General features: G+C 43.3%; 1 protein-coding gene across 3 annotated transcripts in view; it reads left to right on the top strand.

Moving 5' to 3' along the window:
• The first annotated feature begins 14,357 nt into the window (after positions 1 to 14,357).
• Positions 14,358 to 18,915, top strand: part of AEBP2 (AE binding protein 2) — a 43,330-nt gene continuing 38,772 nt past the window's right edge. For all 3 annotated transcript variants that reach the window (XM_061363894.1, XM_061363893.1, XM_061363892.1), the window contains exon 1: positions 14,358 to 15,014. In XM_061363894.1, the coding sequence (XP_061219878.1) occupies positions 14,386 to 15,014 (629 nt within the window). In that variant the 5' untranslated portion in view covers positions 14,358 to 14,385. The remainder of the gene's footprint in view (positions 15,015 to 18,915) is intronic.

The raw sequence follows: 18,915 nt of genomic DNA, 5'->3' as shown, positions 1-18,915 counted from the left end.
GAATAAAAGCAAAAGATGTAAGCAAATGGGACTGTTCCCAGTGGACTGCTGTCAAGTATATCAGGACAAAAACAGATGTGGCATCATTAACTTCTTTATTGCTGAAACCAAGCCTAAAATAAGGAACTAATTTTTTGTCAAATTCTATCCAGATCTGTGTTCTATGGAACAGGAATACTTCAAAGAATTTCGGACTAAAAATGGAAACACCCTCTTCCTCTTTTGAAGGTGAAATGAGTACTGTTAAAATATATATATATAGCAAAAGCAGACCCTGCAGGTTTAACTTTATCCATGGAAGAAGCAAGATTTACTTAATGACCTAGAAATTTGGTCAGTGAAAACTTACCAAAAAAATACTTCATGCTCATCTGGTAGTCTTCCTGAATCACACCAAAGTGGTTGCCACTGTCTAGGACTCTCTTCTGCAGCTTTAAATCCACTCCAGCCTAATGTGTAAAATATTCTGCATTCCTTGTATGAGATAAAAATGCCTCCTCCATACAGCAGCTCTGTCCTGACACAGGCAGCTGAATCCAAGCCCCCCAGTTTCTGGCTTGAAATTGCTGGAAAATGAAGGTGCTTAGCATCTTGAAAGACCAAGCTCAAAGCTCATCATGTGAGGCACCCAATATTTCCAAGTAACTTTCATGTGAATCTCCCTTATTTTCAGCAAAGGAAGAAAGTACTAGTCACTAGGAACTGACTATATGTTTGACCAGGAATCAATCAGTAGGTACAAATATGTAAGAATTTGAGCAAATCATCATTAATTGACAAAAAAGTTTATCTCAAAATGATCAAAAAGCCCAGCAACTCTCAACTCATAATCACCTGTTCATAATACGGATTTCTGCTGAGTCTTGACACCTGATTACACATGTAGTCAATTGCTCTATATTGTGTGACCTTTTTCTTGGTAAAATCCCAAGTCAGCAAAAATATGGGGGCTGATGCAGATGTTTTTGCTTTAGAGATTAATGATTTTTATTGTTTTTATATATATTTTTCATGTTTATCCACCGGTCCCAGGAACAGCCTTTAGGGCCACTGGGTTTATTGTGTTTATACACTGAAATAACCATATCTAGACAGAAAAAAAAGACAACTTTCTGATTAATGTTTCCTGATGTTTTTGATTGCTGCCATTTTGTGTTTGACTTCTGGCTGTGTAGAGACTGTCTCAGAGAGTTTGCACATGCAGGGGCTAATGCTGCATGGAAGCCAGCTTATAAGAGTGAGGACAGACTGAAAGTGTCATTTCATGAGCCAGGACATTGCCTGGAAACCCAGGATCATTTGATCTTAAGCACCTTTGAATAACTACCCATGCCAGCATACCTGTCGTATTTTGTTAACTACTGTTTCCAGTTTATCATGCCTAGATTCAGTAAAGAGTTTTAAAGACAAGGAGCCTGGATAACACGTGGTATCCTCATCGCTGTTTACAAGGTAGCAGTTACTAATTAAAGAACCAGGCTCTTGACCACTTAAGAGATTGTTAGTGAAGAGTAACTGGTTAATACCCAAATGAATTGCAACCCTGGGACTTGCTTATGCAATCTGATTCTTTTGGATGGGGGGTGTAACTACTCTGAACTCACAGCATTTTATTTTAAAGCTTCTATTTCATTATCTTAAAGCTACTCCATTCTGTGTAATCAGCTAAATACAGTCTAGGATAGTTCACTTCCATTATCCAGAATTTAGGACAAGGAAGAACGAGGCCATGACATTTTGATCGGTTTTGCCTCATTAAAACCTTGGGGACCTCAAGGACACAGTTAGGTGGTGTCTGCCTTGCTCTAAGCCAATGCCTGTTTCAGCAAAGTGCTCTGCACAAATTACCATACATCTTTCATTGTCTGGCTGATTCCAGGCTGGAGCATTTTAGTTATTTCACCCTTGAACAGTGTCCCTAACTTTTATAATGCTTTTAGGCAATTAACCATAGTAGTCTGGGAAGACTGAGATCTCTTTACAGCTGATGGCTCTAAACTATGAGGATAACTGTATACAGGAGTGAATCACAGCTAAAGCCTGAGCACTCCAGATTCCTAGGCAGTTCCAAACCCTCAGATGCTGTAACTTCATCTTTGCCTGAATGCAGCAGACTGGATTTCTATTCAGTTGATCAGATGGCCACCTCCAAAAAACTGTTGCAGGGCTGTTGCTTTTAAGGATGCCCAGGAAGCTGGATTTGTGTTCTGCAAAGTGCTGCTAGCAATCAATATGACTGCAGTAGGAGGCTTTTCCTCCCACAGCCCTCCCTTTTTCCTGCAGCTGTCAGTAGGCACAAACTCACTGACTTCTACTGTACAGCAGTGTTGTACCTGCAAAAGCAGCCAATCTAAGCCTCCAGTATCTGCTCTGGGAAGATCATTTGTGCTAACAGGGAAGCAGATGATGAAGGGCACATACATTACCAGACCAAGTTCAAGTACTCGGCCAGAAAAGACTCCAAAGGAACAGTTAGCCTTGCTGCATCTGCTGCCCCTGCTTTCCCACTTTGGCTTTCCTCCTTATTCCTCTCTGCCTGTGCTTTTGTCCTCATGGTATGGTTGCCATTATAGCACAGTTTTAAGGGATGAAAGCAAATAATTGCTGATGGATGACAAGATAGTTAGTGCTTTAAATAGGAATGCAGATTGGTTCCGATAGCCAGCAATATAGTAAGGTGGACAAAGGAAGTGGCAGCAGCACAATAGGCTTAGAATGATCGCCATAACCATAAGTGACTGACAAAAGAAACCGTGATATACAAATACCAATGTGTGTTTAAAAAACCCTGATGTTAAAATGTCCAGAACTGTCAAAGATCCCGTGGCCTGGGAAACTGTGTAACTCACAAGCTGTCCAGATGCGGCACAGACTGCAGCTGGCCTGTCATCTTAGTAATATTTAGTATCGCATTCTCTTCTGACTTGCTGAGAATCTGGGTACTGAGCACACACAGGAAATCAGGGATTACAAACTTGTCTGAACTTTTCACTGCCAGACATTAACATGCGGATGCAGCAGCCTATATGTAAATGATGTTATCTGAGCTGGTTTGTGCTTGTGTTTCCAGGATAAGAAAGGAGATTATTTCATTGTGTGAACTAATTACCTGTGAAGAAAAAATTACAGCCTTTTTAATGTTAATGCCAGGCTCTATTTTTATTAATCTTCGTAGTCAATGATCTGGTGGTGTATGTTTATTTTGTACTTTCAAATATTGAGGATTTGATCCTTTAACCTAAATGAAAGATGTTCTTGATGTGACTTTGCACAAGTAAGTTGCTTTGTAAGGTTGTAACCACATCTCAGAGCATTCCTTTGCCCATACAGTAGGGTTGTTTTACCAACCGCAAAGAAAAAGTGTCATGGTATTGCTGCTTAATCATGAACAATTAAAGATAAAAATTGGACAGTCATATTAAGCTGGAACTACAGGACAAATTGCTTCAAACCAGAGAAAATGCGTTCCTGGCCTAATCCAGACTCGCATACAGCCAGGGCAACAGCATTCACGTTCATATAGCAGATCTGAGCCCAGATGGAAATAGCCCTTGTGGCTTCAGGTGGACAGCCTGTATGATTAAAAGTTAAACATGCTCATACTGCAAGCATTATGAAACGCAAGAAAATTTGTGTGAGAGTCTGATCCCTTGTGGTTACTAGATCTTGCTGAAATTCAGAGTCTTTCTTATTAATGCTATAATTAGGTAAGGGAGGAGGGGAGTAACTCTCAAGTATTTCATGTTTTAATATTTGTATAGCTTTTAAACCAGGATTTATTTTGTCATACTTCACCTTGAAGTTTGATATAAACTGGGTTGTTGAACTTCGCCGATAATATTTTACTACAGATCATAGGCTGATGACAATACATGGCATGTAATGGAAATGAATATACATGCAATATGCCAAAGGAAGTTATCACAGCATAGGTGATGGACTAAGATCACCTAGTGCAATAAATGAAAGTCCCAAAATCTGACTGCATTAGTCAGAAAAAGACCTCCAAAATGTGTGCTAGTAAAACAAAACTGGAAGACGGGTGTTTCACGACCACTGGTTTAGCACTTAACTCATGTGAAAATAATCAATGCAGGGTGGGGGGGAATATTTTGGTTTGGGTTTTTTTCTGTAAAGTCCCATTTTAGACTTGCTGCTTTGCTACCTCTTTACATGGAACTTGTGAACATGGCTGAGGACACTTGTGTAAGATCCAGGTCCTCAGGGTAGCCGGGAGAACAGAAACCATGGCCTGAAGTGGTGCAGAAGGATTTTCCTTGGAAGAAGCAAGGCAGAAGTAGGTCACTGCTCTCTGCAGAGCTTATACCTCAATGCTTTTCACTGTCTGAGTTACACTTCTATAACACGTGCCTCTTTGTTGTACCTCTCATGCAGCAGCACAACCTAAATCAAATAGTTTTCTCAACTTAGAGTCTCCACTTTTATGTGAAGACATGTAGGCATGAATTGTTGTAAGATGCCCCATGTTTAAAATTAGTTCTTTTTCATCTTGCTCTAACGTATTGTAATAGAAATGTTTCCTATATTTTCCAGGCTTTAAGTAGCTGAATCCACTTTTCACCGAGATGAAACCAATACTTAGCATTGCCAAAAGTTAGAAATTCAACTGTAAAGATGATAGTTCTGATAAATTGTCTAGTTAAATGTAATATAAAGCCAAACTGCTGCCATTTGTCCTGATAGTAGGCCTCTATAGCAACAGCTTGCTAAGAATTTATAGTGCCACATTTTCCCTATGTATTTTAAGCAGTATAGTAGGTTGTTTTGGTGCACTGAACTGCCTAGGAAAAGTACTGGACAGTATTTGTTTCTCGAATACTCTTTAAATGTGTCACTAGGCAAAAGTCATTAAGCACATAATAAATGTTCATCTTCACTGAAAAAAACCCAAAAAGTTTTAAAAGACTGAACAGAACTAAAAATGTTATGTGATTAAAAACTAGGCCCATTTCTGTTGAGAACACTCCATATGTATGTATAAAACAGCTTTCACTGGAAGGCTTCAAAGACAGCTATAACTCAGAGCAGCCCTGGGAAAGAGTCTCTATTATGCACATCCTACCCATGGTTAAATTGCTGCATAACAAAATGATATTTGCCCACTCATAGAGTCTCTTGCTTTGGAGAGTCTGTGAGCAACTGAGCTAGGAACAGACTTCAGGAGAGGGGAATCACTGCTTTGCCTATTGGAAGACGTGCAGCTCATCTGTAGGGCATGTCACTGGGGCATTCAGCTAATTTAGGATTTAGGTCTCCCAGTTCTGCAATGTATTCCATGCTTCCTGAGAGAGGAACCCTCTGAACCATTTTAATTCTGAATTATGGAAGGGTCACAGTGCAACTTAGACTTTTCTGTGTCATACGTGCCAAGTTCCCACCTCCTAGCAGCCACCCTCCACAGTTCAACCATATCAGGATTTGCTGTGAGTTCCTCAAAACCTCTTTGTTCCCCTGCTCTCGGGCTGAATTGGACATTCTAGTCCCACTGAGGTTAATGGGAATTTTTCAATCAAAAGCAGAGAGGGCAAATTTTCATACAAGGCTTGCAGAGAGGGCTCCCATCTCTGACCATCTAATTTGCAATAAAGGTGGCTGTTGTGAGACTTGATATAAAACGTTTGATTGCCATTTCCATTCTGTTACTGATAATCAGCAGGAGCACAACGCAAGTTTCCAAATGTTCATGTTTATATTTCCCAGTGCTTCAAATAAACAGTACTGGAACTTGATCAACATCTGCATAGTCAAAAAAGCTTTAATTTCTCTTCCCTTGTTGACATTACAAGGATCTAAGCCATGCAACAACTATTTTCAGTCATTTTGGTAACATAAAAGCTTCACTGTGAATAGAATAGTCTCATAGTCACCCCAAACTGGTGCTTGAAACTGTAATACAGTGGGGCAGTTGGAATGGATGGCAGGTTGCCTAACTGCACTGTGAAAGACAATGCAATTATTTGGAATGGAATGGCCAGATAAGACCCCACCATTGTCAAGGGTATGACCCCAAACAGCTGATACTGCCACAGAAATCCTCTTGGCCTCTTACCCCAAGGCTGCCATGCAAACATCACAGCATACAGACATGCTCGCCGGTGACATCGTGATAACAGGAGTGGTAGCTGTTAATATTGATGGAGTATACTAGAACATGCTGGTATTTGTATAGGTTTTCTACAGATTACTGCTACCTCCTACATGGCATTTTTGTTGCCAGGGAGGGGCAAAAGGGAGCACAGGCAGGCAAAGTGCTGCCCCTATTAAACCAGATAGATGAACAGACAGTGTGTGAGCTACTGAAGGGGGAGGAGGGGAGAGGAGAGTTCCAGTTTTGCCAGATTGCAACTATATTCCATCTTCAGAGGGCAGGTGTGGGGAAGTTTCCTGAGTAAAACCTGGGAGATTTGACAGGCATTCCCCTGGCTCTGCTGTCAGTATGCAGACAGGCAGTGCAGTTGCTTTGGCACAGAACTGCTGCAGTGAGCTGATGAAGATCTTTTCAGTCCCTGGGCTTCCCCGTGCTGTCATGACAACAGCTACTTTCTTGGTCCTGCTGAAACCCCTTTTCACAGTCAGTGAATGCCATGCACAGAGAAGTAGGTTGTTTTCATCAACCTCCCTCTCAGACTTGATTGATTGAGAATAGGGACTTCTGTGGACTTTGCTTTTCCTTGAATATGATGGATCCTTGATTTGACAGGAAAGGTTTGAAGCGTTATGAATTGGAAACATCATTTTAATAGCTCAGAGGACAAATACTTTATATTGGTCATAAGTGGCAAATAACAATAAAATCATCCTGCTGGTTCTGTAATTGTTAAATTAGTTTCAATTACTCTGGAGTATGACTTCTGCTGTTCAGTGAATAATGGGAAAGGTTTTGGACACAAATCTGAACTTGTCTGAAATGCAGGTCTTTGATCATGCTCAAGCCTCCCAAATAATAATTTCTACTTAAATACACTAATTCTGTATATCTTTAGCTGTTTGATAAACATTCCATGACCTGAATTCTTATTGTAAGCAGTGCAGTGGGGAGAGAAGATGAATCATCCAGCTGTTAAGGTTTTGGGGTATCTGGACTCTGACGTCTTCTCTATGACAGTATCTTGCCCAAGGCTGACCAGACTGCATGATAAATGTGTCTCTTCAAAGTAACCTCTTTCCCTTAACTCTCTAGCATGCCAAGCTCTGGCAATCATGGAAAGTATGTAATCTTAGTTGCTCATCACTTTTAATCTCACGGGATTTAGCAGAACCCTAAATTTGTCACATACACTATCATGGGAATTCTGAATGCAGTCAGTCTTTCAGGCTGCATCTAAACCTGCCTTCAGGGACCCATGGCTTGCCCTCAGACATCCAGCTCAGTTCAGCTTCTGTGGCTCCTGACCAGGGCTCCCTTCCTGTCTTGAGAAACCATGGTGCAAGGCATGACCAGTATGATTATGGTTTTCATCCCATCTGAAACTTGGGCAAAGCCAGGGTATATCAGAAAAATAGTTACTGTTTTTGCAGATTGGGTAATGCCTATGTCTTTGTGTAACGTGGTAATAATATCTCAACTGTACAGAATCAGAGAAAGGTTGAAGTTGGAAGGCACCTCTGGAGATCAAGTCCAATCCCTCTACTCAAAGCAGCGTCAGCTAGAATGGGATGCTCAGGACCATGTCCAGCTGTGTTTTGAGTATCTTCACGAATGGCAATGCCACAGCCTCTCTGTGCAACCTCTTCCACTGACTGACAGCCCTCACTGCGAAAAAGTGTTTTCTTATATTTAAATACAATTTTCTGTGTTTCAGTTTGTGGCTGTTGCCTCTTGCCCTTCACCAGACACCACTGAAAAGAGTCTGGCTCCATCTTTACTTTCCTCCTCAGATATTTATACACCTTGGTAAGATCCCCTTGAGCCTTCACTTCTGGCTGAACAGTCCCAGCTCACGCAACCTCTCTTCTCATCTAACATGCTCCATTCCCTTAACTGTATGCAGGGCCCCTCGCTGGGCCCACCACAGCGTGTTCTGGGAAGCTGAGAACCATGGTTGGAAGGACTTGTGCTCAAAAGAGCTTGATCTTGGAAAAACAAGGGATTAAAAAAGAAAAAAAACACACAAACATTATAACTACATTTCTGCAAGGGAATTTTAATTTAAATTTTATGAAATAATGTTAAAAAATAACACTGTTTTATGTAAAAAAAAAAAAGTTCTACTTACAAGCACAAATTATAGAAGGGGAGTTTTAGAGTAATCATAGAAGAACATGGAAAAGCTGCTGTAAACTTGTACTCCTTCCAAGCTGTGATTTGTATTTAATTATCATTCAATTCATTATGCATTTCTGTTTGGTTGTAATGGTTACACACCGGTTTTGCAACATGCAAGATTTTGATTACTTTTATGGTTTGAAAAGAATTTCCATGTGTGCAAAGAAAGACTCTGCTCTTGACTTCACATCATTGTAGAAGAGAAATGCTGGATTTTCTGCCTAGCATGCTTGTTCAGAATCACCCCCTTCACTGGGATGACATCCCCTGGTTTTGTTGTAATGCTCTGTAGTAACTGACTTGCAGAAAATAAATGGACATACTGGTGGCAACCCTGTATTTGTGGTTGAGTGCACACCTTTATTTAAAGCTGGAATCCTGCTCTGTTATGCATAAGAATGTAGAAAACACGCATTCCCCAAATGAACAGCACATAAAGACTCTTTAATATGGAAACAAATATGTTAATTATCTTTGGTTAAAACTAATCTAAATTGCACCCTTTAAGAATGTTGGTTCTTCTGAGACTTAAGTATTTGGGCTGCCTTTTATTGAAAAAGCAAACTCTGCCAGTTGAAAAATTTACACAAGGAGGTACAGGACACTTTGGGAGGGAAAGAAAATGTCTCTCATAATTCATGTATATTTTGAATCATGATATAAAACTACTGACAGCATTCATGACAGAAAAAAAGATGCTCTATCTGCTTGCACAGTACTGCATGTATTATTGTTTTACCTGTTCATATGATCATATATATGCATTCAGCTATTTAAATATGCATCAGCTATTCAAATTTTCCAATATGGTATTTGGAAAACTTTCTGAATAGTTTAAAGAAAAACAGAACACATTTTTAGTGTATGCTTATGCAAGTCCCTGGAACTCACAAAAACTGAGAGACATGGTGACAGGATTAATATTCACATAGATACAACAGTGCAGAAGTACAACAAGAAGCCTTTGGTTTTGAAGCAAATTCCAAGATCATTCTCAGTGGTATCTATAATAAGTAATAGCTCATCATAGCTAAATAGTATCTATTTGAAATTCTGTGCTTATGTTTCAGTTTTTGCAACATGCTGTAAAGCACATAAATGAGCCATATTATGAGGCCTTCTAAGGCCTTGAACTCAAATCTTTAGATCTTTCACTTACAAGAAATCTTTGTGGTTTTGTGTTTTCCTTCAATATCATTTGACAGCAAATTTAACATCAATTAGCCTGCATTTTAGAGAAGAGGCTTTATGAACTTGTAAAATATCAGATTCAATGATGGCTTAATGGAAAGATGCTCTCCTCTCCACTGATCTTGCAGGTTGTTATAATACAAATGCAAATACAACGAATGCTAGGATGTGCTTTTGAATGAGCTCCACAATAACAGAATGGGGTTTTCCATTTCTGAACTCCTGGTACTTTGTGTCACCTTAATAATACCTTAATTTTTCTGTTCCTTTTTCCCCATCCCCAGAGTGAGCAGTTACATTTATCTGAGCCGTCTGGAGTTTTGTGAAGTTCCATGACCTAACAGCAACAGAATGCCTTTTCTTTTCTTCCTTCCATCACCCCCCCCCCCCCCCCCCCCCCAAAGCAGTTGCTTGGTCTAGTTCATACATAACATGAATTTCAGAGACAGCTGTGCTGGCACAACAGAAGAGGCAGTGTGTCACCGTGATAGTTGTAACAAAGCACGGACAGGGAACAGGGGGAAGAAGGACCCGAGCAGTGTCTAGAATTCATATTGCTGCGAAGTGTTTTGCAAAGCCACAGCAAACGCTCACTGCTCAGCAGGAAAAAAAAGTGGGATCCCAGCCCAAACATGTATTCCCAGCCATATTCCTTTGGTTGGCCCAATCGAGGCAAGACTTGAAGTTTCATATAGTCATCATTTTTAAGCAAACAGTATAAGGAACGAACAATTAAAGACAGCTTTAAAAGGAGAAGAGCGTAGAAGTTGAGTTTAAAGGAGAATGAACTGGGTGCTGCAGGAGAGGGCGGGGCCAGAATTGCAGAACGAGGCAGTTTCAGTCCGGTCTGAAGGGAAGGGTGAGAGCCAAGTGGCGGATGCTTACTTGAAGAGATGGAGATTGCAGCCTCTTCCTCCAGATCTTGAATTTGGATGGGTAAGGGCGGGGCAGAAAGAAGGGAAGGGTGCAGTTTTCCGAGGCTGCTGAGCAGGCAGAACACTGTCAGCAAGGTGAGTCATGAGGTTCAGGCAGCAGGAATTTCCTGCAGTGCTTAAGACAAGCATGCGGAGGCAGGGGCAGGAGAAGGGAGTTCAGTGACCAGCTGTTTTGTTTTACAGACTTTCCTCTGGTATCCTAACAAGTGCAAGACGAGATGCCTGTTCTCCTGTATCTTAGGCCTATGGCATGTTTCTTTCCTCTTTATAGGCCTTTCTCACAGTTTTGAAGTGTTTTGCTTGCATGCTATACATCACAGTATTATGATGCTGATCATCATTAGGGAAAAAAACTCAAAAATACTGTTTTACATGTACAAAATCCTCTGATGACCTCATCTAACTGTCCTTCAAAAAAAAAAAAAAAAAACAAAACCAACAAAACCACCCCACAAACCAGTGAAATTGCTGTGACTCAAGAAAAGAAGAAACTACTTCTTTGGAGTGCGCTCTTTATTGATTCAGCTGTCACTGTGAATGCCCTGTACCCTGCTGTTCCTGAGGTAAGAGAATAAAATCTTAATTTGTTCTCCCTACTCTGCTGTGTCTGCAATGTTGTTTGTTCTTGCACTTGTGGAGAATGGTTCTGCTTGAACTCTTTGCCTGTGAACAAGCTTCTCCTAATCTATCTACTGATTTTATTATTTTGTACCCTGTTGAGAATGTTTTCCAAGTCCCACAGATGAGTATGCCTCGATGTAAATATCAAAGCTTTAAAGCACCATCCCTGTCGTAGCACAATCATGTCAGCCAGACTGAACATAGCAGAAGGCCTTTTTGTGAATGATGGAGCAACATCCAACCTCCGACACCAAGTGGATGTGTAAATTCTTTTTTTTTCAAAAGGATTTCCTAACAGCCCATCTCCTGTTCTGAGCTTTTATTAGTCCATTCACATGCAAGTGATTTAGATGTCTTTGCAAGTTCTAGAGTCATCTGTTCTGAGACAAATCTCCTCTTTCAAGAGGTCTGAAAAGTCAAAAACCTTAAACATTTACCTTTGGTAAACTGGGTGTTTTTGTACAGAGAAAGCTCAATAACAAGACTCAAGTAATCATTGCTGCTTGCAATTGAACAGGACTTTATTAAAGCTCTGAAGGACCAAGCCTGGATGCAGTTTTGTAGTTTTGAAAAACTGAGAGGACACCAAAAGATTATCACCAAGTATTTCTTTGATGACTGCTTGCTCCTGAAGCAGTGACCCTTTGGTAATGATCTCTTGCGCAAGTGCTAAGTGGTTTCCATTAGGCAGGTTCACACTCTCTTTCCTATTCATTTGTGTCCTGAGGTTCCCCTCCCTGAACCTCTTTGAATACACAGATTACCTAATGAGCTGGCGTCTCTACCGTTCCGCTTAGGGAAGTGGGAGGTCTGAATCACCCTGCTTGCTCTCGGTAGATAAACACAAGGTGCCTTGCATGCACACAGGATTTCAAGAAACCTGGGAGAGAACATTGATGGGCTTGCAAAAACACAGAGGAGTGGATTTGGACAATTTACATTAAGGCACATGGAGACTTTAAGATAACTTTTCCACCTTACATATATTTTTTTCTCATATTTTTAGGTTGTGAAAGGTGTCTTTTACCCAAGTCCTTTATATAGTTTTTGCTTCTCATCACTCACTACCTCTCTAATTCTGTCCCTTGCTACACCAGAGAACTCCAGAAGGGAATAAGTAAGTAGAAGAGACATTATGAATTACTTTACCTGCTGCTCTCTTCTGAGTGAATCAGACGTGTCGTTTGTTTTCGAAACCTCATGCTTCGTGTTTGATGAGTGACAGCAACACCCATCTGGGAGTGCCACACTGTTCCAAGCCAAGAGCGAAGTACAGGAGGAGGAAAAGCAAAACGGGATGTAGAAGCTCAGGGTCTGGTGACTATTTTAGACCAGTGATACATGTATTATACAGATGAAATAGCATTACAGCTGGCCTTGTCTTTTTGCTTCTCATTTTTCTTTATTTTTTTAAGTATTCTTGCCATTTCCACTTTCTAGCTGAGGTTGCTTTCTAGGAACCTGGGAAATGATAGGAACTTTTTGCTGTTGTTAATTTCCAAAGTTCACATACGCCCCTCTGCAGGCTAAAAATGTCATTGGTTTGTTTCCAAAGATTAATCCAATGCCATGTCCCTTTGCCCCATTACCACGTAGTTGTTTCAGCACTTTGGTGTTTTAATCCTACATGATTAATTTCTCCTGGAATCTAGGGTCTCTGGATATGCGAGGTACATCTGCTATCACTTGGTGATGCTTTTCCAATTACACAGACAGCACAATGGCTTTCTGGACTGAGTTGTGGTTCTGTGTCTTGCAGGTTTGATTGTTTTTAACTAAACTACCATCACTTCATGAGGCTTTTTTTTTTTTATTTATTTTAAATATGACAAGGTTTGTAAGAGTTGGGTACAGACTGAGAGGTGTGTATAAGACATCTAAAGTTCATGTAGAATAGCATTTTCAGTGTTCAGTTAACCTCTTCATCCACCCCAACAATTTGTCAAAACTACCTGATATCACCTGTGTGTTCGGGTTCTACCCACCCCACTGTTCTATTGCAAATCCCCATCCTATACACTTTAATCACTTGCACATAACAATTTATCAAATGCTGTCTTGATGTCCATGTAGACAAGACTCTTGTCAAGCAGCCTGTCACTTTAGTCTGGCATGATCAACCTTTAGCAAACTGTAACCCTATCGACTATAGTATTACAATGACTTTAATTTTCAGAATTTGCTCTGAAGTCTGGTATGTGATTGACAGTCCTTCTCTTCAGCTTCCACCTGTCCTCTTCTACACATACAGAGCTGCTTTTCACAGATGGCACCATTCCCAACACAAATTTACTAACCTCATGCTCCCAGAACCGAGTTTAGGTTCATGAGGAAAAAAAAAAAACAACAAAACAACGAAATATCCTATTTCCCCAGTTCTAGGACTTTCATTTAAATGCAGTGATCTGTATTTTGCATTCCCCTTTATCATACTGCTTTTGCCCGGCAACCAACATGCCTCTTTACTGCAAATACAGGTTTAAGGCTACATGTAGTTTATTCTCTTTGCTCTCTCCCATCGCTGCATGGTGGGGCTGCTTTATCCCTCCTTTTTATTCAGTCAGTACCGCAGAAAACCATTTTCTGTCGCCTGGGTGTCACTGCTGAACTTGTTTGTCGACAGTTCTCACAGCAGTATCACACCGTGACCTCCACCCTGTAGCTCTCTGTACGAGGTGCCTCGTTTCTCCTAAACTCTGTATTCCCTATTTTACGAGTCCACTCAGCTCCTTCCCTACAGCCTTCCCCCCCCCCCCCCCCCGAAGCGTCCCCAAGTTTTCATAAGCCGTAGCTCTCAGTGTCTTGCCCCCCTTCCTCCGACGCCCCGGGGGTCTCAGGCTACCCAGGGCCAGGAGACTGCTGAGGTGTGGCACGCTTACACCACCGGGGTTCACTCACGCCGGAGGATGAGAGGGGCTGCACCCGCTGGCCGGGAGCCCCTCGTTTCCCGTGCCGGCTCGTCCTGCGGGACTCTCCGCCCGCCCGGTATCGCTCGGACGCGGTGAGTAACGATGACGCGACTGAACCGCAGCGTTGTGAGCCTCCCAGGCTCCCAACCACCGCCCCGCCCCTCCCGCGCACCGCCTCCCCGGGCGCCTCGCGCCAGGGGCCGCCGCGCAGCTCCGCCTTTCCCCACGTTTTTGTCCCCGGGCGCGTTCCGTAGCGCGTGCGGCGGCCCTGGGGCTCCTCCTCTCTGCGGCCGCGCGATCGTGCGGGTTGAGGTAGCAAGGGCAGCGCTGGGAAACGGAGTGCGGCCGCGCGCGCGCGCGCGGAGGGAGAGACACGCGCACGCCCCCGCCGCCGCGCGCGCCCGGCTCCGCTCGGCTCCGCTCGCAGCGACTCGTAGGCGCCATGGCGGCCGCTCGCAGCGACATGGCGGAGCCGGAGGGGATGCTTGCCGGCGAGGCGGCGGCCGCCGCGGCCGAGGAGGAGGAGGCTGGGGCTGGGTCCGGGTCCTCGTCGTCGCCTTCGTCCTCCACGGCGGCGGCGGCTGAGGCGGAGTCGTTGTTGCTGCTGAACGGCGAAGCGGAAAGCATGTCAGAGCCGAGCCCGGAGAGCGCTAGTCAGGCCGGGGACGGGGAGGATGAGGACGAGGAGGAAGAGGAGGAGGAGGAGGAGGAGGGTGGCGAGGAGGAGGAAAGCAGCCTGGTGGGGAGCAGCAGTACGAGCAGCGGCTGCTGCAGCGACGAGACCCGCTCGCTGAGCCCCGGCGGCAGCAGCGAGGCCGACGCCAAGGAGGAGCCCAAGGGCCCCCGGGGCAGCCAGGAGGACGGGCTGGGCCGCGGCGGCGGCGGCGGAGGTGGCGGCGGAGGAAGCAGCTCCAGCAGCGTGTCCAGCGGTGGCGACGAAGGCTACGGCACCGGCGGCGGCGGCAGCAGCAGCGGCAGCAGCAGCTGCAGCGCCACGTCGGGGGGCCGGCGGGGCAGCCTGGAGATGTCCTCGGACGGGGAGCCCCTCAGCCGCATGGACTCGGAGGACAGGTCAGTGGGCGTCCCGTCACCCCACCGCCGCCCTTGCCCTTCCCCGGCTCCTCTGGGGGAGCAGGGGGTCCCTCGGGCCCCAGGACCGGCGGGCGCCATGTCCGGTCGCCTCCCCGCCTCGCAGGGCCGGGGAGTTCGTCAGCCCTCCTCGCTGCGGAGGCGAGGGGGCCTCTCTTCCCCGGGCGCTGACTGCCCCTCGCCAACCCTCAGCCGCAGAGGCTGTCAGGGCGTCGGTGAGGGGCAGCCACAGGTTTGCTTGGCCAACTTGTGCCGGGCGGGGCAGGGGGCGGCCTGTGGAGGGCCGGAGCCCTCCGCCCCGCCTCGGCTGCTGCCCCGACGGGCCCCCTCCGCCAGCCTGCCCTCTGCTTTTGGGAGGCGGGGGAGCGCCCCATCCCCCATTTCCTCGGCCGCCCGGCACCGGGGGTAGGCTACGTGGGGGGTGCTGGGGCTGCAGCCATCACTGTTGGGCGTTTCATGGCGAGCTCCGGAGCGGCCCCCGCCGCGATCTGAGCACGGGGCGCTGCCTGTTCGGGTGGCGGTATTTGGTTGCCACTTTCTTCAGATTTGTTCCACATGGTGCTTTTGGGGTGCACTAAAGCTTCAGGGTGGAAAATGGTGTGTGGATGTGGTTTTGCCTGCATCCGCACCAGGATCTCTGCAGCAGAGTCAGAAACCTCTGTGGTAACCTCTTGAAGCATAAAGGGTGGGGGGGACCTAGTTTACTAAAATAAAAAGGAGACCAGCCTTTCTGTATTAGGTGTCTACAAGTAAGAAGCATGCACACTGTTAAGCGAGGCTCAGTAATTCGAGGTTCAAAGTCATTTTTGGATGACTTCTGTAATAGTAAATATAGAGATTATTTCTTAGGTTTTTGTACGTTCACGGTATGCATTTAATTTTGCCAAGACTTTAGATAGGTTCTTGTGGAAAGTCACAACCAGATTTTCACACATGGCTGAATTCTACTTTTCATGTCTGGTTTAGCCCACTAAGTCAAGCATTTCAAAGAACATGGCTTACGTAGTAGCTTTCTTGGCTGTTGTGTGCAACGGTTTAATTGACAAACTGAAAACAGGATGAAAAGTGGACATAAGAACAGTCTTTAAAATGCAGTAGGTCTTAGTCTTTTAAAATAGCTTAAGAAACTTGTGCTATTTTTTCTTTCAGTTTAGCATTTAAAAAATACTAAGGTCCCTCTTAGAGTTGTAAGTAAATAACAATTACACTTTTGTTTATATTTTAAGGTAGTTTTATTGTTAAGTATGAAGACTTATGTGGTTTGGTCCAGAAACTTACTTTGAATATATCTTGCAGCAAATTGTGTAGCTGTACAAATACCCATATTTCAGGAGTGGGGCGTCACTAGATCTAACCTCAAGTGTTAAACAAACAAAACCCTTGTGAGTCAGTTCCCCAAAACCATGTAATTGGCCTAAAAGTCTGAAGAGAAGAAAAATTCAGTTCTTTGGTTTCTGTCCGACTCCTGAGACTCATAGGAATCACATTTTCTTTCTTCCAAACTTGTGCGAGATGGAAAGGGCTGCGTATGTCTGAGTGTTGGGGTTTTGTTTATTTGCTTGGTTCTTATTTTTTCAAAAGCTGAAATTTTATGTAAAATCACGTAAGTATGGGAATAGACTTCTCAAAAACCAAAAGGTACATAATGGAGTTTTAAGATTAGTTTCTTGGTTTTCATAAAGTTGAAGTTTAAATCTAGTCCTGGTCTTATCTGAGTGCATGTCAGTTTGTGAGTTGAGGAAATAACAGATACAACTTGCAGGGTTTTCTGGAAGTTGTCACTGTGCGTTGCTTTTGCACTGCAGAGCTAGTGTGCTACTTTCTTTCTCTGTCATTGTTCTTGTGGTATTCTTGCTACAGTCAGGCAGCTGAATCAGCGTATGTACTCATCACTGCGCCTTTCCAGTGCTGTTGGTTCAGACTTGGCTGCAGAAGTGGGACTTTTGGCATTTAGTGGTTTAAATTAAGACTGCACATCGGTTTTAATTGTTGCGAAGTTTTATCTTGAACTGCCTGTGTGGAAATTGGGATGCTGAGGGAATTTTATGGTGTAATTTCAAAGCTTCCTTGCTGAGTTGGGTAAGGAAAAGAGCAATGCTGCCAAGAGTGTCATTTGTTACTCCTGGTGATCAGAGATTTCATTTTGTGTGCTTTCATTGCTGCAGCGTGGTAAAATGCTTTATTATTTTTGCTACATGTAGTCCAGCAAGCTGCTTGCTTAATCTAGTGATCCAAACAATTGCTGCTGCTTGGAACCCAGCCACACCGTAGTCTTGTGCCTTTTAGATGGTCAGGACAGACAAGCAGAGTGCTGCAAAAGGTAGGGGATATGCCAGAGACCTAAAGAGTATGTGAGGTGGGATGATAAAATACCAGGAAAGAGCTGGGAATGGTTTAGACTTATAGGTGAAAGGCACAGGTTTATGCTAATATATTAAAATCCTTAAAGATTTAATCATTCATTGGTTTGGTCACCTCTGCATTAAAATTTTGTAACTATTAGGGAGTGATATTCTATCTATTAAGTGGTGTTTTATATTAGATAGTACGTTGTATGGTGGTACTTCATGACCTTTGCTGACTATCTGTGTCTCTGAAGTCTAAGGAACTTGGTGTCTGTTGTATGTCACAGTGTGTTGCAAAGTAAGATTACCTGGGGGAGTGAAAAGAGAGAAAAAGAAAGGAGAGAGTAAACTAACATGCTTGAATTTATAGTCCCTGGGTTAAGCTAGAGGAAGCTGGTAGAAGGCTATATGATTCTCCTGCTGTAGGCAGGTTTGGTAACATTCAGATCATGCCCCTAGGCTTGGGATTTCTTCTCTTGTTTCCTCTTCAGAAAATTTGAATAAATAAGAGGGTGTGGTGAGAGGGCCTGAATTCCATGAGTGATAAAATTCTTACTTCCCTGCGCACAATCTTTATTATTCTCCACAATACAAATATGTTATCTCTTTGATTTTTCTTTTAGTGATATCAAACAGAAACTACAAATAAAACAGCTGAAGAGGAAAATTTTGCATATGGTCAAATTATATCTACTGTTCATCAACATTTATTGCTAACATTTTGAATGTATTTTGAGAGTATTTAATAAAACAGTATATAATTTGGGGCATTACTGTAGGAAATTTGTAAGTTCATAACAACACAGGAAACAAATATGTTAAATATTGATGCCCTGAAAGTTGAGGTGGATTTTAACCAGCTATTTCCATGCACATAGACTTTGCACTTTGTTAAAACATTTATCTTCCTCCCCCAAAACCTCAGAAACCGAAAAGCAAACCCTAAGTTGATACCTAGGATAACCATCTGGCCTTTTCAGTTCAGTAGTATTAGTAGTGAGCACTGAGTGCAGTAACTCTGGGACTGGTAGGTATCTTGTTGATCTGTAATAATTTTGTATTTTTTTTTTTTCCTGGGATCTGTGGCAAGTTCCCACTGCTGTGCTAAAGTTTGTCTACAACTTTCAAGTAAGCTCAGGTCAGCTGGCTTAATAATAGGCTGCATTCAAGTCTAATTTATCCTTCAGATTTACAGTTAGAACAAAGACTGTTACCAGCATGTGAATGCTGGTAATTTTCTTGTGCCGTTCCCTAAGTTCATACATGTGCTGAAAGGATGGATATGTTTCTCCAGAGTTCTTTGGAGCAGCTAGTCTTACGACAGTGCTGAGAAGCATTTGATACGACTTTAAAAGAAAAAATAATGGTTCAGTTAACTATAAACACAGTAACAGCATTGGGCCACAGGTACTCAAGCGCTAGACCTGAGCAGATGCATGATCTGGATGCAGTGAAGATGTATTTGCAGGTCACTGATACATTATTGCTGAACTACAGTATTTACTTACAAATACTTATTGTTAGAATACTGAAATAAT

Source organism: Neopsephotus bourkii, unplaced genomic scaffold (assembly GCF_033783945.1).
Source record: "Neopsephotus bourkii isolate Nb327-2 ecotype Australia unplaced genomic scaffold, CSIRO-AGI_Nbou_v1 NB_1183, whole genome shotgun sequence".
Lineage (NCBI taxonomy): Eukaryota > Metazoa > Chordata > Aves > Psittaciformes > Psittacidae > Neopsephotus > Neopsephotus bourkii.
Note: the sequence above shows the minus strand (reverse complement) of the source record. Positions and strands in the feature narration are given on the sequence as shown.